Source organism: Podarcis liolepis (assembly GCF_965112155.1).
Source record: "Podarcis liolepis genome assembly, chromosome: 8".
Taxonomy (NCBI): domain Eukaryota; kingdom Metazoa; phylum Chordata; class Lepidosauria; order Squamata; family Lacertidae; genus Podarcis; species Podarcis liolepis.
In genome coordinates this window covers 356,848-380,356 of record NC_139560.1, presented here as the reverse complement: position 1 = coordinate 380,356, position 23,509 = coordinate 356,848, and the positions used below count along the sequence as shown (strand labels likewise).

General features: G+C 60.2%; 1 protein-coding gene across 27 annotated transcripts in view; it reads left to right on the top strand.

The window, feature by feature from the left end:
• Positions 1-23,509, top strand: part of PLEC (plectin) — a 122,456-nt gene that overhangs the window by 88,948 nt on the left and 9,999 nt on the right. For 25 of the 27 annotated variants that reach the window (XM_083516428.1, XM_083516418.1, XM_083516423.1 and 22 more), the window contains 26 exons: positions 1,093-1,259; positions 3,802-3,917; positions 4,064-4,170; positions 4,260-4,379; positions 5,144-5,239; positions 5,967-6,094; positions 6,541-6,634; positions 6,753-6,907; positions 7,270-7,579; positions 8,153-8,230; positions 9,036-9,197; positions 9,288-9,392; positions 9,679-9,774; positions 9,950-10,075; positions 11,285-11,437; positions 11,528-11,682; positions 12,216-12,342; positions 12,457-12,640; positions 13,802-13,959; positions 14,114-14,292; positions 15,184-15,322; positions 16,085-16,441; positions 16,906-16,989; positions 17,114-17,218; positions 18,046-18,144; positions 19,696-23,076. In XM_083516428.1, the coding sequence (XP_083372554.1) occupies positions 1,093-1,259; positions 3,802-3,917; positions 4,064-4,170; positions 4,260-4,379; positions 5,144-5,239; positions 5,967-6,094; positions 6,541-6,634; positions 6,753-6,907; positions 7,270-7,579; positions 8,153-8,230; positions 9,036-9,197; positions 9,288-9,392; positions 9,679-9,774; positions 9,950-10,075; positions 11,285-11,437; positions 11,528-11,682; positions 12,216-12,342; positions 12,457-12,640; positions 13,802-13,959; positions 14,114-14,292; positions 15,184-15,322; positions 16,085-16,441; positions 16,906-16,989; positions 17,114-17,218; positions 18,046-18,144; positions 19,696-23,076 (6,981 nt within the window). Of the gene's footprint in view, positions 1-1,092; positions 1,260-3,801; positions 3,918-4,063; positions 4,171-4,259; positions 4,380-5,143; positions 5,240-5,966; positions 6,095-6,281; positions 6,413-6,540; positions 6,635-6,752; positions 6,908-7,269; positions 7,580-8,152; positions 8,231-9,035; positions 9,198-9,287; positions 9,393-9,678; positions 9,775-9,949; positions 10,076-11,284; positions 11,438-11,527; positions 11,683-12,215; positions 12,343-12,456; positions 12,641-13,801; positions 13,960-14,113; positions 14,293-15,183; positions 15,323-16,084; positions 16,442-16,905; positions 16,990-17,113; positions 17,219-18,045; positions 18,145-19,695; positions 23,077-23,509 lie in introns of those variants that run through there. The other 2 variants (XM_083516426.1, XM_083516425.1) reach the window with 2 other exon arrangements.

Below are 23,509 nucleotides of genomic sequence, written 5' to 3'. Positions count from 1 at the left end.
CAAGGGGCAGTGGGGTGCAGTGGTTAGAGGGCCATACGAGGACCTGGGAGAGCGGCGTTTGAATCCCCACTGGGTGGTTCAGATCGCAGGGTGACCTTGGGCCGGTCGCTGCCTCTCAGCCTGCCCTGCAGGGGTGTTCAGGGGATTCAATGAGCAGGATTAAACCGTTCTCTGCCGCCTTGATCTTCTTGGAAGCAAAGATGAGGTGTAACTGGAGCAAAACAGCCAACCAATCAGTGAATTGTGGGAGTTTGGGAGGATAGGAGAGGCTTTGCCTGGGGGGCACTGCAATGGAGGGCTCTGCTGGAAAGGCCCCCTCCCTCGCCGCCTCCTTTCCTCCCCCCCATTCTTTTATGCAGAGTGAGGGTGCATAGAAGGAGACCCGGGAGAGAGGCTCTCGCCTCCTGCAGGGGGAGGGGCACCCTGAGGTGCTGCTGGGGGGGGAGGAGCACTCTGGGTGGGGCGGCTGCTGTGCGCTGTGGTTGCAGCAGGAGAGGAGTCTGTGGCTGTCTGGCCCTGACTCACCCCTTGCTCCAGGACACACAGATTTTCCAGCGCTAGACGCTGATGCAACCACCTTGGCTTGTGCCCCAGAGAAGGGGGGGGGCGTGGGGAGAAGGGAGGGGGCAGGTGCCTCTTGGGGGCCCCAGTGGGCACCCCTCTCTGTATCTGGCATCTGGCAGCCACTGTGAGAACAGGATGCTGCCTTGATCCAGCCACATAAGGACACCATCAGAGCTTGCTGGATGAGACCCGAGGGGCCCCCTCTAGCCCAGCCCCCTGTCCCCACAGGGGCCAACCAGGATTGGAGCGCAAGAGCAGCCCTTTGCCCTCCCTCAGGCCCTTCTGGCTCAGAAGGCAGGCAGGATGCCCAGGGGAGAAGGTGCCCATCCTCCCTCTGCTCTGCCTCGCTGCCCGATGCCCGTTTGGCTCTCGCTGCCCCTGCCCCGAACACACCTATCCATTCCTCCTCCTCAGCCCCCTTGGCATGGGCAGTGGGGCTGCTGTGGGTTTTGCTGCAGAACGATGCTGGCCCTGGGTGCCCCCCATTGGTGCCCGCCCAGCTCACCCCTCTGCTTCCCTCGCCCGCAGATCTCGGACATCCAGGTGAGCGGCCAGTCGGAGGACATGACCGCCAAGGAGAAGCTGCTGCTGTGGTCCCAGCGGATGGTCGAGGGCTACCAGGGCCTGCGCTGTGACAACTTCACCACCAGCTGGCGAGACGGGCGCCTCTTCAACGCCATCATCCACCGCCACAAGTAAAGGGGGGGGTCTGCAGGAGGGTTTTTTAAAAAATGAAACGCAAATCTGGATGCAGGGAAAGTAGGATATACGCCAAGTGTCTCACTGCTGTTCGTCCGATGACTCACACGCAGCCCAGCCCTCGAGGGAGACCCTGCGGGTTTGGGGTTTGGTGGAGGGACGGAAAAGGAGGGGAAGTGAGACGCCATGAAGGGGGGGGGTCAGAGGGACGAAATGGGGAAGGAGATCTGGGGAGGCAGCGGAGGAAAGGGAAAGCAATCCCCACACGCCCCACATTTCCTGCTGCCCCAAATATCCTTTCTCTTCAGAAAGGTGCTTGAAGGTTGAGAGTAGAAAGGAGGGGGCCAGCACGCATTTTTCCTAGCCCCCCAATTCCCTTCCATCCCTGCAACTAGAGTCTCAGCTGGCCTGACTCTGGCTCTCAGTGGTCTGCCAGGGGCATAATGGCCCCCTCTGCTGCTTCTCCCTCTGGGTGAGCCCTGGGCCTCCATGCAGAGCAGCGCAGGCGTTGCTTGCAGGACTGCAGCCCCTGCTCTCCCGCTCTGCCCCATCTCCTCCTTCTGCCCCACCACCTTCCTCTCCCCCCCCCCATGAGTGCTTGCCTGCACCCACTTGGCTGGGCTTGTTTGCTCAGAGGCAGCCTGCAGCAGGGAGAAGCGCTGGCACCCGCCAGGCACGGGGGGGGGGCTGCTGTCCTTCTGCACCTTCTGTGCTCCCCTTCTCCCCCCTCTCCGGGTCCCCAAGACCTGTGGGGCACATCTCTCCCCCCGCCCCAGCCCCTGCCTGGAAGAGTGTGGGTCCTTCAGGGAGAAGGTTGTTGGCAGAGCAGTCCTGGCGGTGGGCCGGATGGCAATGGCGGATCTGCAAAGCTGCAACAAGTCTGAGCCTGGCGCCCGCCTGCCCCACCTTCCCACACGTGGCTGGGAGCAGGGCGGGGATCCGGCCCACCCTGCCGGCGTGCTCCATTCGGAGCAGGGAGTGCAGTGGGGCCAGAGGCAGCAGACACCTTTGCTGCTCCCTCCTCCGAGCGCGTGGGCATGAGCGGGCACTCGCGTGGCAAGCGCCGGGCCGGGCGCCGGGGCCTGGTGGGGTCTGGATCCCTGCGGACCAAGGAGGAGCGGGTGGTGATGGTCTGTGAGGAGGTGCCCACCGTGGTGGACTCTGGGCTGAGGGCACAGACGCTGCCGCGCTGCAACGGGGCTGGCGAAGAAGGATGGGCGCTGGCAGGAGGCCGGAACGTCAGCGGCTCCCTGTACTCTGTCCATTCCACGCTGCGGCTCCAGGAAATGTAGGAGGGTCTCCTAGCCCCCCTCCCCCTCCCTCTCCTTCCTGTGACTGTGTACGGGGGTGTCGGTTGGGGGCTTCCTCACCAGCTTCAGGGAGGTGGTCACTGCTCAGTCCCACCCTGACTCTGGCCCTGGGGAATAGGAAGTCCCTTCTCCTAATTGTGATATTTGGGGGGGGGGGTCCTTGCCATGGGATTGTGTGGCTGAGCTTTCTCCTGTGGCTGTTGGTCCCATTTGGGGCTGGGAAGGGGGTGGGGTGGAGGATTTTGGCTTTGGTTTTCTTTTGCCCTCCCCTTTGCCCCATGGCTTGGCTCACTTACCCGAGCACCGCGGGAAGTTTTTTCTGTGCTCTGCCGCCTGGCGTGTGGCGGCTCCTGCTCCTTGACACCTGGCCGGGATTGTTGGGGCTTACCTGGAAGGATACAGCCAGGTGTGATCCTGCCTTGGGCTGGGCTCCTGCTTCTTGCCGGCGCTTGCCTGCCGCTGCTTGCTGCCAGGAGATGCTTCTGAGCTGAGCGGAGGCATCTCCTGCCCCCCCCCCTGGCTTTGGCCCCAGCACTGAGCAGCCTGTTGCTGCAGTTTGTGGGGAGGGGGCTGGGCCAGGATTCTAAATTCAGCATGCCATGATCCTGCCCTGAACAGAGAGCCAGTGTGGTGTAGTGGTTCAGAGCGGTGGACTCGTAATCTGGGGAACCGGGTTCGCTTCCCTGCTCCTCCACCTGCAGCTGCTGGGTGACCTTGGGCCAGTCACACTTCTCTGAAGTCTCTCAGCCCCACTCACCTCACAGAGTGTTTGTTGTGGGGGAGGAAGGGAAAGGAGAATGTTAGCCGCTTTGAGACTCCTGAAGGGGAGTGAAAAGCGGGATATCAAATCCAAACAACTACTACTACTACTACTCTTCTTCTTCTTCTTCTTCTTCTTCTTCTTCTTCTTCTTCTTCTTCTTCTTCTTCTTCTTCTTCACACCCCCCCTTTGGGGACTCAAGAAGAAGAAGTTGTTGTTGTACACCCCAGGAGGCCAAATGCAATATTTTGTGGACGATGGGTATTTTGCCTGTTAGGGAGTGTTGCCAGTTTTCCTACTGTCAAAATGGCTTTGCTTTGGTGTCCATCGCTGTCCCTTAGATTTCCAAATGTGCTGCTGCTGCCCCCCCCAAAGTTGAAAGCCCCTCAAAAGGGTTGGCAGGGCCGTCTGGTGCCCCCCTGCAATTCAGGAGTGGCAGCTCAGACCCCTCTCCTCTCCCCCCAACAGGCCGATGCTGATTGACATGAACAAAGTGTACCGCCAGACCAACGTGGAGAACCTGGAGCAGGCCTTCTCCGTGGCCGACCACGAGCTGGGAGTGACGCGGCTGCTGGACCCGGAAGGTGCGTAGGGACGCAGGACAATCGTGGGGTTGGGGAGCTGCAACTCAAGGGGAGTGGGCGCCTGTGTGGGTGGCCAAGTGGGCACAGCCTGGCCCCTCTGTGGAGGGCATTTGGGGGCTGACGGCCGCTCTCCTGCCCTCTTGCAGACGTTGACGTTCCTCAGCCCGATGAGAAGTCCATCATCACCTACGTCTCCTCTCTCTACGACGCCATGCCTCGCGTGCCCGACGTGGTGGACGGCGTCCAGGCCAACGTGAGTGGGGGGCATTTTGGGGGGCAGAAGAGGCCAGGGGAGGCTTAGGGTTGGGACCCTCCTCTGACATCTCCCTCTCGCCCCTCCAGGAGCTGCAGCTGCGCTGGCAGGAGTACTACGAGGTGGTGACGCTGCTCCTGCAATGGATCCGGCACCACACGGTGATCTTTGAGGAGCGCAAGTTCCCCTCCAGCTTTGAGGAGATCGAGGTGAGAGATCCACCTCCCATCTTGGCCCAAGCCCACCTCTCCCACCAAGACTGGGCCCACCTGAGTCCCCCACTGCTCTGCCCCAGTCGCCTGCTTCCAAGCCTGTCCCTCCAGGCTGGGTCTCCTGAGTCAGGGCCGGGCCGGTGGCTCCCCCTCCTCGGCTCCCTTCCCCCTTCCCTGGCTGGCACCGGATGAAAGGGCAGGCAGTGCGCTCCCTCCTCCTTGGTCATGAGAGGATCCCGGCGGCTGCCAGCATTGAGGCAGGCGTGCCCAGGCAGGGTGCCCAGGGGAAGGAGGCACAGGAGTGCGAGTTTTATGGGCTGCTCTGGCAGAGGTCCAGGGGGCCAGGCTGAGCGCCTCCCAACAGCATCCGGGTACCTCTCTGGCCCTGGGCTGCCATAGAATCGAAGGACAGTAGAGTTGGAAGGGACCCTGGGGGTCATCTAGTCCAACCCCCCACAAGGCAAGAACTGCAAGTTAGGAAGCCACTAGAAAAGCAGAACAGGAGGATTGTGGGGAAGAGGCATCTCTCAGCGGCTGGACAGGCAAGAATCCCAGGCTCAGACTTGCCTGAACCCCCAGAGAGCCACGGCTGCCAGTCAGTGTGGGCCATAGGGAGCTCAGGGGACCCCAAGGAACGGACCCACTCCTAATTCTCTTTCCTGTGCTGGAGAGGGGCAGTGCCAGCCTTTGCCCACAAGCCCCGGACAGTCCCACGCTCTGCCCTCCCCCCCGCTGACCCCCGTTTCCTCCCCCCACCCCAGATCCTGTGGCGCCAGTTCCTGAAGTTCAAGGAGACGGAGTTGCCCGCCAAGGAGGCCGACAAGAACCGCTCCAAGGCCATCTACCAGTCTCTGGAGGTGAGAGCGGCGCTTCTCTCCCCGCCCCATCTTGCTATGGGGCAGGCTGGGGGAAACGCGTGGGGTAGCGCTGGGTGGGGCTGCGTTGCAATCTGGCCAATGTCCTTTGATGGCTGCTTAATCCTTTAAAGGGGGGCCTGTTTAGGCCATGGGGTGGGACAGGTCTAGGTCTTCAGAGGCCAGTCCCCCCACCCCAGCAGTCTGCAGACTCTGACGCTCTGGGTAAGGAGGGCCCCCAGCCCAGTGACATAATAATAATAATAACAACAACAACAACAACAACAACAACAACAACAACAACAACAACAACAACAGTATTTATACCCCGCCCTCCTCGGCCAGAGCCGGACTCAGGGCGGCTAACACCAATAAAATCACAGTAAAAACACAATGAGGGGAAAAGGAAAAAAAACAACAAAACAGCTGCTTGGCCTGCCGAAGGTCCCAAGTGCACCGGTTGCCAGTGTCTCTCTCTTTGGGCCTGGAGGAGGTGGCGCAATCCTGGCTCTGGACCTGCACCAGGTGGGGTCTGGCTGCCCATGGCCAGCAGGGGAGGTCAGCCCAGGAATGTGGGCACACACATATAGGCCCCATGGGGCTCATAGGAGCATAGAGTTGTAGGAAGGGACCCCATGTGTCATCTAGTCCAGCCCCTGCAGTGCAGGACGCCCAGCTGATTTGCCTTTCCTGTGACCGTTCTCTCCTCGTTTCTCTTGCCCTGGAGCAGCCGTCTGTCCAGTCTGGGCAGCTGAAGGTTCCTCCCGGCTACCACCCTCTGGACGTGGAGAAGGAGTGGGGCAAGCTGCACGTGGCCATCCTGGAGCGGGAGAAGCTTCTGCGCTCCGAGTTCGAGAGGTGGGGCAGCTGTGCAGTTGGGCCCTTGGGCTGAGTCTGCCTGCCTTGGGGGCGGAGGCACAGAGAGAGGGTGCCACTCCCTCCTTCCTTGGTGGGGGGGGGGAGGGAGCACGAGAGTCCGGCTGGGTCCCTCCCCCTCCCTCCCTCCCTCCCTCCCTCTCCCCCCTCCGCCCCAACCGGCTGCCAGCCCAGCCCAGCTTTAATGGGAAACACACGGTTGGTGACTCATCTGCGCCGATCTCTTCAGGAAGCGGCACAGCTTGAACCGCAGAGTCCGGCCGGGGAGGCAGCCGCGAGCAGCATCAGGAACAGCTGCTGGTGGGCCCCGGGGCTCCGCTTCTGCTGGGAGGGGGGCTGGGGAGGCCGGGGCCGGTGGGAGATGCCCAGAGGTGGGGGCACAATGCTGGGAGGCGTCTGCGCTGACCTGTCGCCTTTCCCTCCTCCAGGTTGGAGCGCCTGCAGCGCATTGTCAGCAAACTTCAGATGGAGTCGGGTCTCTGCGAGGAGCACCTTAACCAGGCGGACACCCTCCTGCAGTCGGTGAGAGGCCCTTTCTGCGCCCCCCCCCCGCGTGGGCTGGGCCCCTGCTTGGGCCCCGGACCTTGGGGCGGTCTGCTCTGCAGAGCCGGTTGGTGAGGTGCTCCCCTTCTCCCCGCAGGACATCCGGCTGCTGGCTGCAGGGAAGGCGCCCCAGAAGTCGGCCGAGATTGAGCGCGACCTGGACAAGGCCGATGCCATGATCCGCCTGCTCTTCAACGATGTGCAGGCGCTCAAGGACGGACGCCACCCGCAAGGGGAGCAGATGTACCGCAGGTCAGCAGCGCTGCTCCTCCTCCGGCCCCCGCGGGGCTTCCTGTGGCCCCCACGGGCCTCTGCTCACTCCATGCTTGCCTGGGCTGCTCTGCAAAAGCCAAGAGCGCCCCCCTGTGCCTCATGGCAGCAGGTGGTAGTGCAGGGTGAATGCTCCTCAGTGATGTGCCGAGGGGTGTCTGGCATGAACAGGGGGTCCCCTCCCCAGAATGTGAAGGCAGGTGCTTAGCGCCCCCTTGTGGCAACTTACACCCAGCATCTAGTCCGCTGAATGCACCCCATTGCTGCTGCTGCTGCTGCCAGGAGGTGCCCCCTGCCAGGCGACTCCCCCGCTGCCCCCGCTCACCGCCCCCTTCCTCCCGCAGGGTCTACCGCCTGCACGAGCGCCTGGTGGCCATCCGCACGGAATACAACCTGCGCCTGAAGTCTGGGTCGGCCCCCATTGCCCAGGTCACGTTGCCCGTCACGCAGCGCCCGCGCCAGGAGCTGGACGACGTCACTCTGCGCTACCTGCAGGACCTGCTGGCCTGGGTGGAGGACAACCAGCGGCGCCTGAACGCGGCCGAGTGGGGCGTGGACCTGCCCACCGTGGAGTCTCAGCTGGGCAGCCACCGCGGACTCCACCAGTCCATCGAGGAGTTCCGCGCCAAGATCGAGAGGGCAAGAGCGGATGAGGTGAGGCCCCCCCATTGCCAGCTGCCCTCCCCGTGGCACTGCCTGGCCTTAGAGTTGAAAGGGACCCCCGAGGGTCTTCTAGTCCAGCCCTCTACAATGCAAGAATTGCAGAAATGGGACCCTGACCCTGTTGCCTATTGTTAACAGGAATAATATTATTGCACCCACCATAATTGTCCCTCTGAAAGGCGGAAAGTTTTTTGGGGGGTAGGAAGTCCTCTGAAATGTGGGTTTTCCCCTTTTGGTCACCAGGACTGTAAGCTCCGTTCCACTGCTCAGACCAATTCTAGGGGCAGCATCCTTTTTGCCCTCTGCCTCAGCTCTGCCTTGGAGGCAGGGGTGTCTAAGGAGAAGCCAAATAATTCCCCCATGCCTCCCCCTGCTTGGTGGGCGTGCCGTGCCCAAGGTGCCAGGCAGAGGCAGCTCCCCCTACATTGCCCCCCCAATTTCACATGCAAAGGGGAGGGGGGTTGTGGGGTGGTGCTATGGGCCTGCCCTTGTGTCTGCTGTGTGTCCGTTGCCTGTCCTGGAACTCTCGGCCTTTTTCTCCCTTCCTTCTGCCCCCCCCCCCAGGCCCAGCTCTCTCCCGGCCCACGAAGTGCCTACCGGGACTGCCTGAACAAGCTGGACTTGCAGTATGCCAAGCTGCTGGTGAGGAGCATGTGGGCTGAGGGCAGGGAGGGGGAGGGGCTGGATCCCAGTCTCTCCAGGGCATGAACAGGATCTCCCGTCTCCTCCTGGACTTTGTGCATGATCATCACCTGAGGCTTTTCTTAGGTGCCTCTTCCACAAGAGAGCAGCTGGAGGGCCTTTTCTGTGGTGGCTCCCCGCTTGTGGGATGCTCTCCCCAGGGATGAAGCACCTTCACTGCTTCATTGCTCATCTTTAGACCCCAGGCAAAGACATTCCTCTTCTCCCGGGCCTTGGGCTAAATAAGCAGTCCGTGGCCTTTTAAATTGTTGGGAGGGGGGTTAATTTTTTTTTAAAAAAAACATTGTGCATTTTGCATTTTGATGATGTCAACTGCCCTGTGGACTTTGGAAAAAAAGCAGTATATACATTTGCTTAATAATAATAAATATAATATAATAATAATAATGGACACGGTTCCTTGTGTGTGCCTGTCCTCCAAAATGTGGGTCTTGGCACTCAGAAGAGAAGCCCAATGGGGCGTGTGGGCAGGAGAGCCCAGGCAAACGAAGGAAAGAGGGCAAATCCTTTCTCTGCCTTGCACAGCCCAGTCTTGGGACCCTCCTTGGTGTTGGCCCCTTCTCCCCTCCCTGTTTTTTCGAATGGAATCCCAACATCCTTCCCAGCCTGGAGGACGGGGTGGCGAGGGCAGGCTGCCCCCTTGTGGTGCTGGGACCCCAGAGGGAGGAGGAAGAGGAGAGGGTGCCCCTGTGCGCGTGAAGAGGGAGGCCGGGCGCCTGACCCCGTCCCCGCTGTGCCCTCGCAGAACTCCTCCAAGGCCCGCCTGCGCCACCTCGAGAGCCTCCAGGCGTTTGTGGCGGCTGCCACCAAGGAGCTGATGTGGCTGAACGAGAAGGAGGAGGAAGAGGTCAACTACGACTGGAGCGAGCGCAACAGCAACATGGCCGCCAAGAAGGAGAGCTACTCCGTAAGGCCCCGTCCTCTCGGGGGTGGGGGGTGGTTGGGGGAGCTGCCACCCTTTGCCCTCTGACTGTGCCTTTTCTGCCCCGCCCCCCAGGGCTTGATGCGGGAGCTGGAGCAGCGGGAGCGGAAGATCAAGGAGATCCAGAGCACGGGAGACCGGCTGCTGAGGGAGGAGCACCCGGGCAAGCAGACTGTGGAGGTGAGGCTGGGCGCACCGCCAGGCAGGATCGGGGCCCGGTGGGGAGCGAGGCTTGCCAGCGGGTCCCATGACGGCTGCAGCTTGTGATGGCTGTGGTTGCCTCTGCCACGTGGGCCTCACGAGGCCTCGGCGGGGAGCCACATCCTGGCATTATCTCTCCGGGGGGGGGGCTCTTGCCACCCCCCCAATGTCTCACAAGACACAGGGGAGCTGAGCTGGGTGGGTGCGCCCCACCCCACTTTCCTGCCCCAGGGCTGAGCTTTTCTCTCTCTCCCCCCTTTTCCAGGCCTTCCAGGCTGCCCTGCAGACCCAGTGGAGCTGGATGCTCCAGCTGTGCTGCTGCATTGAGGCCCACCTGAAGGAGAACACCGCCTACTTCCAGGTATCTTGGGCGGGGGGCTGGCCGGGCAGGGCTGGGGCTGAGCTGCTCCCCTTCTCCCCTGCAGCCAGCCAGCTGCCCTCCTGCGGATGCTCTTGGGCCCCCGTTGTCCCTGGGGAGGAGGGCGGCACCTCGCTGGGCGTCTCCTCACCCGCCTCTCCCTCTCCCTCTCCCCAAGTTCTTCTCCGACGTGAAGGAGGCAGAGGAATTCCTGCGCAAGACCCAGGAGACCATGCGGAAGAAGTTTGTCTGCGACCGCTCCATCACCGTCACGCGCCTGGAGGACTTGCTGCAGGACTCCCTCGTGAGTGCGGCCCCTTTGCACTGTCAAAGGACATTTCCTGGGCTCACTTGGATAGCCAAACAAAGACAGCAGCCGGGAGTATAGAAGCAAAACAGCAGCCAGTAGGCCTGGTCTTTATTCAAGACTTCCATGCGGTGGCCTGGGAGAAGCAGGGAGAAGCCCCCCCAAAAGGGATGCTTCCTCTCTTATAGCTTTCCCCTTTTTCCTATAAACACCTTTGGGGAAGCATCATGCACATATCATATATACATCATGCATATGTCACAAACCGGGAGGGGTTTCTGGCAGAAACTGGTTCAGCCCTCCTTGCCCACCACCAAACACCCATTGAGTGATACAATAGGAATATTTACAAGTTCCTGGTATTCCCGGTCAGGTCCGAGAACTTAATCCATTCCTGGAGGGTCTTTTGTTGTCTGTGGGATGACTACCTGTCTGGCGCCCATTTGCCAGGATGCCAGTGATTTTCTCCCAGGCAAGGAGGCTGCTGAGTATGTGGTCTCAGGCTGGAGGGATCATGGTTGCCCACATCCCAGACTCCCCCTTGCTAGCCATTTCTTTCCTGAACAGTGGGATGGCACAAATCTGATACTGGAGCGATTTTGTATGACTTTCTAAAGTTTCCCCATTGAGCCAGTACAGTCATACCTCGGGTTAAATGTGCTTCAGGTTGAGCACTTTCAGGTTGTGCTCCGCAGCGACCCGGAAGTAATGGGGCACGTTACTTCCGGGTTTCGCCACTCACGCATGCGCAGAAACACAAAATGATGTCAGGTGCATGCGCGGAATCGGCGAATCGTGGCATGCACAGACATGCAGTCGCGGGTTGTGTTCGCTTCTGGATGTGAATGGGACTCCGGAACGGATCCTGTTTGTATCCAGAGGTACCACTGTACTTAGATACATTTATCAGTGAATCGTTGCATTTGGTAATGTGCAGCAGAGGCCCTTTGAATAGAGATAGGAGGAAACTGTGTGATGAAGTGTTTTGTGGGGACATTTGCAGGAGTGATTGTGCTGATACTGGGGAGGGGGCGCTGTATGATGTCTGCTGGAAGGGGAAAGCCTCCTTTCAACCTTTACATAAATTTCGGTAACACCCCCGTACCCTGCAGGCATTAGGGTGCTCTATGGGTCTCTTCCAGCTCTACTTCCCTGTGAGTCTAACTCTTCCTCTCCTGCCACCCCTCTTTGTGCCCCCCATGCCAGGAGGAGAAGGAGCACCTGGCTGAGTACCAGGGTCAGCTGGCCGGGCTGGCCAAGCGAGCCAAGGCCATTGTCCAGCTGAAGCCACGCAGCCCCAGCACCACCCTCAAGGGACGGCTGCCTCTCCAGGCCGTCTGCGACTACAAGCAGATGGAGGTGAGTGGGGGGGGGGTCACGTGTCTGGTGGGGGCGAACTGGGTCTGGGGTGCATCTTTTGAGGCTGCTCACTTCCTCCCCCCCCCCCAGATCACGGTGCACAAGGGTGACTCCTGCACCCTCCTCAGCAATGCCCAGCCGTACAAGTGGAAGGTGCTGAACGTGGCCGGGAGCGAGGCCACTGTGCCCTCCATCGTCTTCCTGGTGCCCCCACCCAACAAGGAGGCCCTGGAGGCCGTCAGCAGGTGAGTCAGCCTCACCCCCCAACCTCCTTGCTTTCCTTTCTCCTTGAGGGCGTGTGGGGCAGATTAGAAACCGTGATTAAATTCTTGGATCGTATCAGCAGAGAGAGATATCGCTGAAGCTTCCACTGCTGCAACCTCACACGAACACCACAGGAACTGGATCAGGCCCTCAGGGGCCCCCTCTAGCCCAGCCTCCTCTTCTCACCGTGGCCAACCAGTTGCCTCAGTGGGAAACCCACAGGCAGGATGTGGGCACAAGAGACACCCCCCAACTGCAGTGGGTGCAGAAGCACGGCTGCCTGCAGCTCTGGAGGGCAAAGCAGAGCCATGACAGCCAGTGCCCATCCATAGACCCCCCCAGGGCCTCTGCCCTCCCCCCCGGCCCCACTTGAGGAGGAGAGCTGCTGTACTGCTCCTTGGGCTCTGGGGGTGGCATGGGGGCACTCTGCCTCTCTGCCCGCTCTGCTCTCGACCCTGGGGAACTCCCCGCCCCCAAGACGGGTCTGCAGCCTCCTTTCCCTCTTTGCCTGCAGGTTGGAGGGCAGCCACCAGAGCCTGCTGACCTTCTGGCACCAGCTGCACATTGACATGCGGAGCCTCCTCTCCTGGCAGTACCTGCAGAGGGACATCCAGCAGATCCAGTCCTGGTCGCTGCTCATAGTGAGGACCGGGCGCTAAGGGAGCTCTTGGGAGGCGGGGGGCGGGGCCCGCAAGCTGGGCTCGAGGGGGGAGGGGAAGGGCCCCCTCCTGACCTGGCCTCTCCGCCTCCCCCAGTTCCGGACGATGCCCCCCGAGGATTACCGGAAGACCTTGCGCAGCCTGGAGACCCACTACCAGGAGTTCCTGCGCAACAGCCAGGACTCCCAGAACTTCCTGCCGGATGACCGGCTCCACGTGGAGCGCGAATACACCCTCTGCACCCAGAAGTACGAGGTGCTGCTGCGCGGCCTGGAGAAAGGTGAGGCTCCCCGTGGCTCTTCCATGGGGGGGGGGAGCTCCCTGGCATCTGCAGCCAAACAAATCTCCTGGGTCTCCAAAGTCATAGAATCAGAAGAGACCCCAAGGGGCACCCAGTGCAATCCCAGCAACGCGGGAGTCGCAGCTAGAGAGTCTCAGCCACCCACCCACTGCTTAACAAGCCCCAGTGCAAGAGATCCCATGATCTTCTGAGGCCGCCTGCCTGCTTCCCAGGTTCCTGAGGGGCTGCCTCTGTCTTGCTTGGGTTCCTTCCAAGTCTACAATTCTATGTTCCCTCCCTCCTTCCTGAATTGCCCCCCAATGGCAATAATAATAATAATAATAATAATAATAATAATAATAATAATATTTATTTATACCCCGTCCTCCCCAGCCAAGACCAGGCTCAGGGTGGTTAACACCCGATACAGTGGTGCCTTGCAAGACGAAAAGAATCCGTTCTGTGATTCTCTTCGTCTAGCGGTTTTTTCGTCTTGCGAAGCAAGCCCATTGAAGCTATTAGCGCTATTAGCAGCTTTTAGCGGCTTATCTGCTGATCGGATCAGGTGATAAGCGGCTTAGCGGCTTAGAAAAGGGGGGGGGGAAGGAAAAAACCCAGCAGGAACTCGCAAGACATTGTCGTCTTGCGAAGCAAGCCCATAGGAGATTCGTTTTGCGAAGCACCTCCAAAACGGAAAACCCTTTCGTCTAGCGGGTTTTCCGTCTTGCGAGGCATTCGTCTTGCGGGGCACCACTGTATATAAAAACAAATTAACTGAAATACAACTTCAAAACAAAATTAAAATACAACATTAAAATATATTAAAATACAGCCTCATTTCAATGGAAACTCAAATCAAAAACTTTTTTGGGGATGAAAACGTCCAGTCTTCACCAAGGCCAACTTTCCAGACTGGTCCTACGTAGGCCAGAAAAAGCCAGGGAAGTCCCCAAAGAGGAGGTGTTGCAGGCGGAGGGTGTTTCTCCAACCGTCCTTCCATCCCTGCTCAGCTGGACCCCAGCCAGCCCCCTTTCCTCCCAAGGCTGGCTTTGGAGGTCTGGCCCAGGAGACCCTCTCTCTCCCCTTGCGCCCCTTCCCCACAATGGAAGTTGTGTCTGCCTGCTCCTCCACTCACTGGGCTTGGTTTGTTTGGGGCCGCAGGGGAGCAGGAGGAGTCTCTCTGCAGGAACTTCATCTCTCAGCTGAAGGACATCCGCCTGCAGCTGGAGGGCTGCGAGTCCCGCACCATCCACAAGATCCGCTCTCCGCTGGACAAGGACCCTGCCAAGGAGTGTGCCCAGCGCATCAGTGACCAGCAGGTACTGCCCCCCCCATGCGTCCCTTCCTACCCTGGCAGTGAAGCAGCTGCCGTCGAGTCTGACGCTGCTGCCGCCAGTGCGGATCCTGCCCCCGCTTTGTGGCTTCACTGCGGGCCTCATTCTGCTCCCTCCTCTGCCTCTCTCCTCCCTCTAGCAAATCCACCTGGAACTGGAGGGCATCAAGAAGAACCTGGGCAAAGTCAGCGCCAAGACGGAGGAGGTGTTGGCACAACCAGAGCAGGCCAGCTCGGCCCCCACCCTCCACTCGGAGCTGGACATCACCCTGCAGAAGATGGACCAGGTCTACAGCCTCTCCAGCATCTACCTGGAAAAGTAGGTCCTCCTCTCACCTGGGACTCTGTCCGCCCACCTGGTCAGCCGGGAGTCGCCAGGAGCTGCTTCCACTTCCCGAGGCCTTTGGTGCCCTCTTCCCTTGGGCCTGGCGGGTGCCCTTCTCTGCACCTGCTGCCCGGACAATGGGGCTGCTTTTGCATCCTCCGTCTACTGTCTCCTTTCTCCCATTGGCTCTTTCACTGGTCTTGGTCTGTGTTTGCCCATCCTGTGAAAACATTTGGGAGCTGAAGCTGTGAGGAAGGGATATTTGTGGGGTGGGGTGAGAGCCTCTTGGCTCTTCTTCTGCAGGGGAAGCGAGTTGCCTCATCCACATGGACCCACCTGGTCCTTGACCTTGCCATTCCCCCTGGCGCTTCTGTGGGTGCCCTCGCCAGGTGAGCGATGGCAGGTGCCTAGGAGGTGCCTTCTCAGTAGTAACCCCCCTTGCGGCACCTCAGCACTTGCCTGAAGGTCATTTTGGTGCCAGGCAAATCACCTTTTCTTGCTCCAAGCCTTTTTGCATGGCGCTGCCGCTCTGGCTGGGTTTTGCTCTCTTGCTGTTTTGAATTGACGTAGCGCTGCTTCCTTTTGTGCCAAACCCATAAAATTCTCCCATTCAGCCATTCATTTGCATCACAAATAAACGCAGCATTTGAAAGCAGCCCTGTGGAGGGACGCTTTTTAATGTTGGATGTTTATTCTGCTTTTTATTTGCTGGAAGCCGCCCAGAGTGGCTGGGGTGCAAATAATAAAATTACTATTATTATTAAGCGACCCCCCATGTCACAACTTTTGCACGCTGCTATCGGGTGTCTGGAGCAAATGGGAGGCTGCTTGGGCTCTCCTTCCCTTCCCACGCAAACCTCCAGCTCCCCTCTTCTCGCCCCACAGGCTGAAGACCATCAACCTGGTGATCCGCAGCACGCAAGGGGCAGAGGAGCTGGTCCGCAAGTACGAGGAGCAGCTGAAGGATGTGCAAGCGGTGCCCTCTGACCTCAAGGCCCTGGAGGCCACCAGGACGGAGCTGAAGGTGCCTGCTGAATTTATTATTTCGGTCCCAGACCTGTTCCAAGATAAGGATACATTTGAATTTGCAATTAGGTATAACAGGGACAATACAGATATAGCAACAGTTTAAAAATATATAAATTAAAACTTAGTCACTAACATATACGGTAACCTAAAATTATCATTTAAAAACCTAATCATTATGATAGCACAGCTTGTTCCCTAAGTTTTATGACAATCACACAGAATTTGGCTACCCTTAACGTGACCTCAGGATCCTTGTCCTCTACCAGGGATTTTAGACATTGAAGTTCTGATTCATTTGGAGATTTTTGCATAGCAGGGGTAATAAATACCGAGCGTATATTCCTGTAGAAATGGCAGCGTAACAAGGCATGGGAGAGTTTCCACCTCCATCAAGCCACAGGGGTTTACCCTCAGATCTGCCCTGCAATAAGTCAGATGGGAGCACGTTGAATCTAGCAAGGGTAAAGGACCGTCTGTATTTAGGTATTTGTAATTTTGACAAATAATTTGCTGGGGTAAATCCTCTCCCGTTATCTTTTATTGCTGGGTGTTTATTCATCAAGCTCACGTGGCATTGCAGTTCCACATCCCAAATTGGTTGGCAGATTATTGCTCTAGCATTCTCATAACCTACAGCTATCAGGGCCTGTGGGGAAAACCCCAGGCCTCTTAGCTTTGGTGCCTGCTTGGGCCAGGAGGGGGCCGGCCCCAGCCGCTCCTTGAGAGGAGGCCTGACCCTTTGCTTCTTCCTCCGCAGAGGCTGCGTGGTCAGGTGGAAGGGCACCAGCCCATCTTCAGCACCCTGGAGGCCGACCTGGGCAAGGCCAGCGAGGTGAACGAGCGGATGGTGCAGGGCCACAGCGAGAGGGACATTGACCTGGACCGCTACCGGGAGCGGGTGCAGCAGCTGCTGGAGCGCTGGCAGGCCATCCTGGCCCAGATCGACCTGCGCCAGAGGGAGCTGGACCAGCTGGGGCGCCAGCTGCGCTACTACCGCGAGAGCTACGACAGCCTCATCCAGTGGATCCAGGACGCCCGGCAGCGCCAGGAGAGCCTCCAGGCCATTCCCATCACCAGCAGCAAGGGTGTGCGGGAGCAGCTGCTGGAGGAGAAGGTGAGGCAGCCCAGCCCGGCCCTGCCCTGAGCCTGCAGCTCTATCTCATCACTGGGGGAAGCGGAGGCTCTCAGGCCTCTGTCACTGCCTCCCTGGTGGTGGCCTGTCCTCTGCTGATTTTTTGGGGGCCCTCTTGGGTCCATGGGGAGCCTGCCAGCATTGCCTCATGGGGTGGCTCATGTAGGGGTTTCCACCGCAAGGCCGATGCTGAGCGAAAGCTCTGAGCGACTGCTCCTGACCTTCCCTCTGGGCGAAGCTGTCTGAAGGGCTCTTGGCGGCCCACCAGCTAGAGCACAGCCCCCCACCCCACGAATCCCCTCGCCTGATCTATAAGGGCACGGGTTGGCATGGCAGTGGTCGTTCCTCGGCCCAGAGCATTTCAGCTGACCACAGCTGGCTGCGTGGTCCCTTCCCTGCCCATCCTCTCCCTGCAGGGCCACTGACAGCTGTCTTTGTCTCCCTAGAAACTCCTGGAGGAATGTGAGCGCAACCGGGAGAAAGTGGAGGAGTGCCAACGCTTTGCCAAGCAATACATAGATGCCATCAAGGTGAGGCAGCTGGGGGCCGGAGAGACAGGGGTCCCGTGCAAATGGAGGAGGGGAGTTGGGGGCCATGGGGAGTTGGGGCTTCCAGGTGCTGACCCTGCCTCTGCCCCTTCCCCCTTCCTACAAGGATTATGAGCTCCAGCTGGTGACCTACAAGGCGCAGGTGGAGCCAGTGGCCTCTCCAGCCAAGAAGCCAAAAGTTCAGTCAGCCTCGGACAGCATCATCCAGGAGGTGAGAGGGGCACCCTTGGGTGGGGAGAGGGACCCTGGAGCCATCCTGGGCAGCAGGCACAGTGGAGATATGCCACGCAAGGCAGACTGAGTTCCCCCGCCATAGAATCATAGAGTTGGAGGGGACCCCAAGGATGCTCTAGTCCACCCCCTGCACTGGAGGAATCTCTGCTGAAGGGTCCATGACAGATGGCCAGAGAAGCTCTGCTTAATAAGCTCCGAGGAAGGAGAGTCCACCACTTCCCAAGGGAGACCGTCCCCCTGTCCAACAGCTCTTACTATCAGAAAGTTTCCCCTGATGTTCAGTGGGAATCTCCTTTCTTGTCACTTGAAGCCATGGGTTCAAGTCCTACCCTCCAGAGCAGGAGAAAACAAGCATGTTCCCTCTTCCATGTGACAGCCCTTGAGATATTTGATGGATGAGTGGAAATGGGCTTCTGACCATGTGCTAGATATTTGCCTTTAGAGAGATCTTTTTCTCACTCTGCCTTGTATTGCTAAAAGAATTGGCAGGAGATCCAGAGAAGACAAAAGGAAAGGCTCCTTTGTGCACTGCATATTTAGGACTGTGGAACTCACTGCACCAGGATGTGCAGGGATGGCTGCCAGTTTTGATGGCTTTGGAAAGAGAAAGGCACAGAGGAGGAGGAGAAGCTCCTGAGTGGCAACTAAGCCACGTTCTGCCTCCAAATGCCAGTCCCTGGGGAGCAGGAGAGGCCTTCTGAGGTGGCTCCCTCTGGCCAAGTCCAGTCAGGGGCCTCGGAAGACCTGGGGGGCTGTAGTCTCGCTCCCCACCCGCCGTGACCTTGCTGCTTTCTGGTCTCCCAGTACGTGGACCTGCGGACGCGCTACAGTGAGCTGACCACGCTGAGCAGCCAGTACATCAAGTTCATCACTGAGACGCTTCGGCGGCTGGAGCAGGAGGAGGTGAGTGTGCAGCTTGTGGGAGGAGGGGGGGCAGCATGCCCTTGGCTGCATCCTTCTCCCCCTGCCCCCCCTCGCGGTCCATCCTGGGCCAGAGCATCCCTCTTGCCTGACTGCCTCTTCCGCATGACTAACGCTGGACCGCGAGGCCCCCTAACCAGCCGGGGGGGGGGGCTCCTCCGCTGGGCCTGTCCTGTCCACCAGAGGCACTTCCCAGATACACACTTAGTACAGCTGCACCTGCTTCTTGGGCCGGGGCTCCTTCCCGCCCGGTTCTCCTGTCCTGTCCTGTCCTCTTCTGCTCTGAAATGCTCCTCTGTAACCTTTCTAACTCTTGATTTCTGCCCTCTGGAAGTCCAGCCGCTTTGCCAGTGCTTTGTCTTGGGGGATGTTTGTATTGGTTGGGGATCTAATGGAGGGTTAAAAACCAGGAGGATCCGGGCCTTTTCTGCATCAGGTACTCCACTGTGCGCATGCCGACCCCCCCCCCCATGGACCCTGTTCCCTGCGCACACCTTGCTTCTCCTTTCCCTCCCCCCCTCCTGCAACTCCTGTGGGCCGAACCCTTTGTGGTTCCTCGTAGGTTGAGAAGGAAGGGCAGAAATTCAGATGCAACTGAGAAGGAGAGTTTTTTGGAGCGGGATGGGGGGGGTCCTAGTCCTGCCCACCGTCTGGAGGCAGCCAGGAGAATGGAGAGGGGGTTGCCATCACCGCTGCCCTGCTGCGATCATCTGCCATTCCTGCCGCCGCGTTCTCCAGCCAGGAGGTGCCGGCCTCTTGGGCTGAGAATTCGGGGCTTCTGTCTCTGTGGTGCGCTCTGTGCACGCTCCGTTTCCCCCTCCCTCCCTGCCTCGTGGGGAGCGGACCCCTGGGCTTTCCACCCGGTGAAGCGTTCTTCACTTCTCCCCTGGCCTCCCCCTGCAGGTGTTCCTTGGGGCATCTGGGGGGCAGGCCTGGGACCTGGCGATGAAGTTGGCAGCCTTTGTGAGCCTGCAGGGGGCCGCCCGGGGGGCCGTGGGGCTTTCCACCTTCTTGCCGCGCCCTTCCTCGCCTCACACCCCACGTTGGGCTGGCTCCTTCTCCCCACCTTTGCTGAGCGGATGGGTCTTCCCTGTTGCCACAGTTGGGGCTGTCGGTGGGGGGAGTCTCTGCCTGGAGGGCATCTTGCTTCTCGCTGCCTGGTGAGCATGGTGGAGGTGTGCCAACTGCTCTCTTCGTCCTGCAGCCATTTTGTCTTCCGTTGTGTGTGTCTTTGCCATCGTCTTGCGTCCGTCTCTCCATCCATCCATCCATCCATCCATCCATCCATCCGTCATCCTTGGTTTGTGGGTCTTCCCTGCTTTCTTGCCTGTTGTACTAAGTGAGAGACGTGAGCGCCAGCTTCTCCCGACTGCCACACGTCTTCCCGCAGCCTCCTGGGAAGAGCCGCCACCGCCGCCACACCATGCCCCCCACCCCTGCCCCTCTCGCTCACCCCCTGCTCCAATCTCTCTCTTGTGTGATCTTTCTCTCTCTCCCCCCCTTCTCTCTGCTCCCTTTCCCCCCCCCCCGCAGAAAACCGCAGAGAAGCTGAAGGAGGAGGAGCGGAAGCGCCTGGCCGAGGTGGAGGCGCAGCTGGAGAAGCAGAAGCAGCTGGCGGAGGCCCATGCGCAGGCCAAGGCGCAGGCCGAGAGGGAGGCCCAGGAGCTGCAGCGCCGAATGCAGGAGGAGGTCAGCCGGAGGGAGCTGGTGGCCGTGGACGCCGTGCAGCAGCAGCAGACCATCCAGCAGGAGCTGAAGCAGATGAAGCTCAGCTCGGACGCGCAGATCCAGTCCAAGCTCAAGGTGATCGAGGAGGCCGAGATCAACCGCCGGAAGGTGGAGGAGGAGATCCACATCATCCGCCTGCAGCTGCACGCCACCGAGAAGCAGAAGGCGGCCGCGGAGGGGGAGCTGCAGGCGCTGCGGGACAGCGCCGAGGAGGCCGAGCGCCAGAAGCGCCTGGCCCAGGAGGAGGCTGAGCGTCTGCGCAAGCAGGTCAAGGACGAGGCCCAGAAGAAGAAGGAGGCGGAGGACGAGCTGAAGCGCAAGGTGCAGGCCGAGCAGCAGGCCGCCCGCGAGAAGCAGAAGGCCCTGGAGGACCTGCAGAAGCTGCGCCTGCAGGCGGAGGAGGCCGAGCGCAGAATGAAGCAGGCCGAGCTGGAGAAGGAGCGGCAGGTGCACGTGGCCCAGGAGATGGCGCAGAAGAGCGCTGAGGCAGACCTGCAGAGCCGGCGCCTCTCCTTCGCTGAGAAGACGGCGCAGCTGGAGATGTCCCTCCAGCAGGAGCACATCACGGTCACCCACCTGCAGGAGGAGGCCGAGAGGCTGAAGAAGTTGCAGCTGGACGCAGAGGCATCTCGCGAGGAGGCCGAGAAGGAGGTGGAGAAGTGGCGCCAGAAGGCCAACGAGGCGCTGCGCCTGCGGCTCCAGGCCGAGGAGGTGGCCCACAAGAAGGCCCTGGCGCAGGAAGAGGCTGAGAAGCAGAAGGAGGACGCAGAGCGCGAGGCCCGGAAGCGGTCGAAGGCCGAGGAGTCCGCCCTGCGCCAGAAGGAGCTGGCCGAGGAGGAGCTGGAGAAGCAGCGGAAGCTGGCCGAGGGCACCGCCCAGCAGAAGTTCCTGGCGGAGCAGGAGCTCATCCGCCTGAAGGCCGAGATGGAGAACGGGGAGCAGCAACGGCTGCTGCTGGAGGAGGAGCTCTTCCGCCTCAAGAACGAGGTGAACGAAGCCATCCAGAAGCGCAAGGAGCTGGAGGAGGAGCTGGCCAAGCTGCGGGCCGAGATGGAGCTGCTGCTGCGGAGCAAGACTAAAGCAGAAGAGGAGACCCGCTCGACCAGCGAGAAGTCCAAGCAGATCCTGGAGGCCGAGGCCAACAAGCTGCGGGAGCTGGCGGAGGAGGCGGCCCGGCTGCGTGCCCTCTCGGAGGAGGCCAAGCGGCAGCGGCAGCTGGCGGAGGAGGAAGCCGCCCGGCAGCGGGCAGAGGCTGAGCGGATCCTCAAGGAGAAACTGGCGGCCATTAATGATGCCTCGCGGCTGAAGGCGGAGGCCGAGATTGCCCTGAAGGAGAAGGAGGCCGAGAACGAGCGGCTGCGGCGGCTGGCGGAGGACGAGGCCTACCAGCGGAGGCTACTGGAGGAGCAGGCCGCCCAGCACAAGCAGGACATTGAGGAGAAGATCACTCAGCTGAAGAAGTCCTCTGAAGGTGAGCTGGAGAGGCAGAGGACCATCGTGGACGAGACGCTCAAGCAGCGGCGCATCATCGAGGAGGAGATCCGCATCCTCAAGATCAACTTTGAGAAGGCCTCTGTGGGGAAGACGGACCTGGAGCTGGAGCTGGGCAAGATCAAGCAGAACGCTGAGGAGGTCCAGCGCAGCAAGGAGCAGGCCGAGAATGAGGCTGAGAGGCTGCGGCAGCTGGCCCTGGAGGAGGAGAACCGCCGCCGGGAGGCTGAAGCCAAGGTCAAGCAGATCCTGGCTGCTGAGCAGGACGCAGCCCGTCAGCGCAAGGCAGCCCTGGAGGAGGTGGAGCGGCTGAAGGCGAAGGTGGAGGAGGCCAAGAGGCAGAAGGAGGTGGCGGAGAAGGAGTCTGAGAGGCAGATCCAGCTGGCCCAGGAGGCTGCCCAGAAAAGGATTGCGGCAGAAGAGAAGGCCCACTTGGCCACCGTGCAGCAGAAGGAGCAGGAGCTGCTGCAGAGCAGGCAGCAGGAGCAGAGCATCCTGGACAGGCTGAAGGAGGAGGCTCTGAGGGCCAAGAAGGCGGCCGAGGAAGCAGAGTTTGCGCGGGTCAAGGCGGAGCAGGACGCAGCCCTGTCCCGGCAGCTGGTGGAGGAAGCCGAGCACATGAAGCAGCGGGCGGAGGAGGAGGCCCAGGCCAAGGCCAAGGCCCAGGAGGATGCGGAGAAGCTCCGGAAGGAGGCTGAGCTGGAGGCGGCCAGGAGGGCCCAGGCGGAGCAGGCGGCCCTCAAGCAGAAGCAGCTGGCGGACGCCGAGATGGAGAAGCACAAGAAGTTTGCGGAGCAGACCCTGCGGCAGAAGGCCCAGGTGGAGCAGGAGCTGACCAAGGTCAAGCTTCGGCTGGAGGAGACGGACCACCAGAAGAACATCCTGGAGGAGGAGCAGCAGCGGCTGAAGAACGAGGTGACGGAGGCCATGAAGCAGAAGGCGCAGGTGGAGGAGGAGCTCTTCAAGGTGAAGATCCAGATGGAGGAGCTGGTCAAGCTGAAGCTGCGCATTGAGGAGGAGAACAAGATCCTCATTATGAAGGACAAGGACAACACCCAGAAGTTCCTGGCGGAGGAGGCGGAGAAGATGAAGCAGGTGGCGGAGGAGGCCGCCCGGCTGAGCGTGGAGGCGCAGGAGGCCGCGCGCATGCGCAAGCTGGCGGAGGAGGACCTGGCGCAGCAGCGGGCGCTGGCGGAGAAGATCCTGAAGGAGAAGATGCAGGCGGTGCAGGAGGCCACGCGGCTGAAGGCCGAGGCCGAGATGCTGCAGAAGCAGAAGGAGCTGGCCCAGGAGCAGGCCAAGAAGCTGCAGGAGGACAAGGAGCAGATGCAGATGCAGCTGGCCGAGGAGGCCGAGGGCTTCCAGAAGACCCTGGAGGCGGAGCGCCGCCGGCAGCTGGAGATCACGGCCGACGCCGAGCGCCTGAAGGTGCAGGTGACGGAGCTGAGCCTGGCCCAGGCCAAGGCCGAGGAGGAGGCCAAGCGCTTCAAGAAGCAGGCGGAGGAGATCAGCCGCAAGCTGCACGACACGGAGCTGGCCACCCGGGAGAAGGTGACCCTGGTGCAGACGCTGGAGATCCAGAGGCAGAAGAGCGACCAGGACGCCGAGGCGCTGCGGAAGGCCATCGCGGAGCTGGAGCAGGAGAAGGAGAGGCTGAAGCGCGAGGCGGAGCGGCTGCAGCAGCAGGCCGAGGAGGTACCCCTTTCCTTGTGCCCACAGGCCCCACCCCCAGGGCTCCCCCGGGGGAGGAAGGCACATGGAAGCTCCACCCACTCAGCAGCCCTGGGGCAGGGCAGGCTGTACCACTTCAGAGGGCAGGTGGGGGGGGGTGTCACATTTTTGCTCAGGCTTTTGTACATCTGGTAAGAGGGTTGTGTGCCTTTTATGAAAAAGTAGTCTAGATAGCAGATGATCCTCTGTGTAAACTATCTCTGCAAATCAAATGAACCTGGACTGCAAGGATAAAAGTCCGCTCCATGCTGTGATAGTTTATATTATTTTATTCTATTATTCATTTTGCATAGTGGAGCATTGAACAATGTGACCCCTCCCCACCTACGTTCTGACATGGTTTTACAGTCCACTCTGCCCCCTCCTTCTGATGCACCTGAGACCACCTATGAGTCAA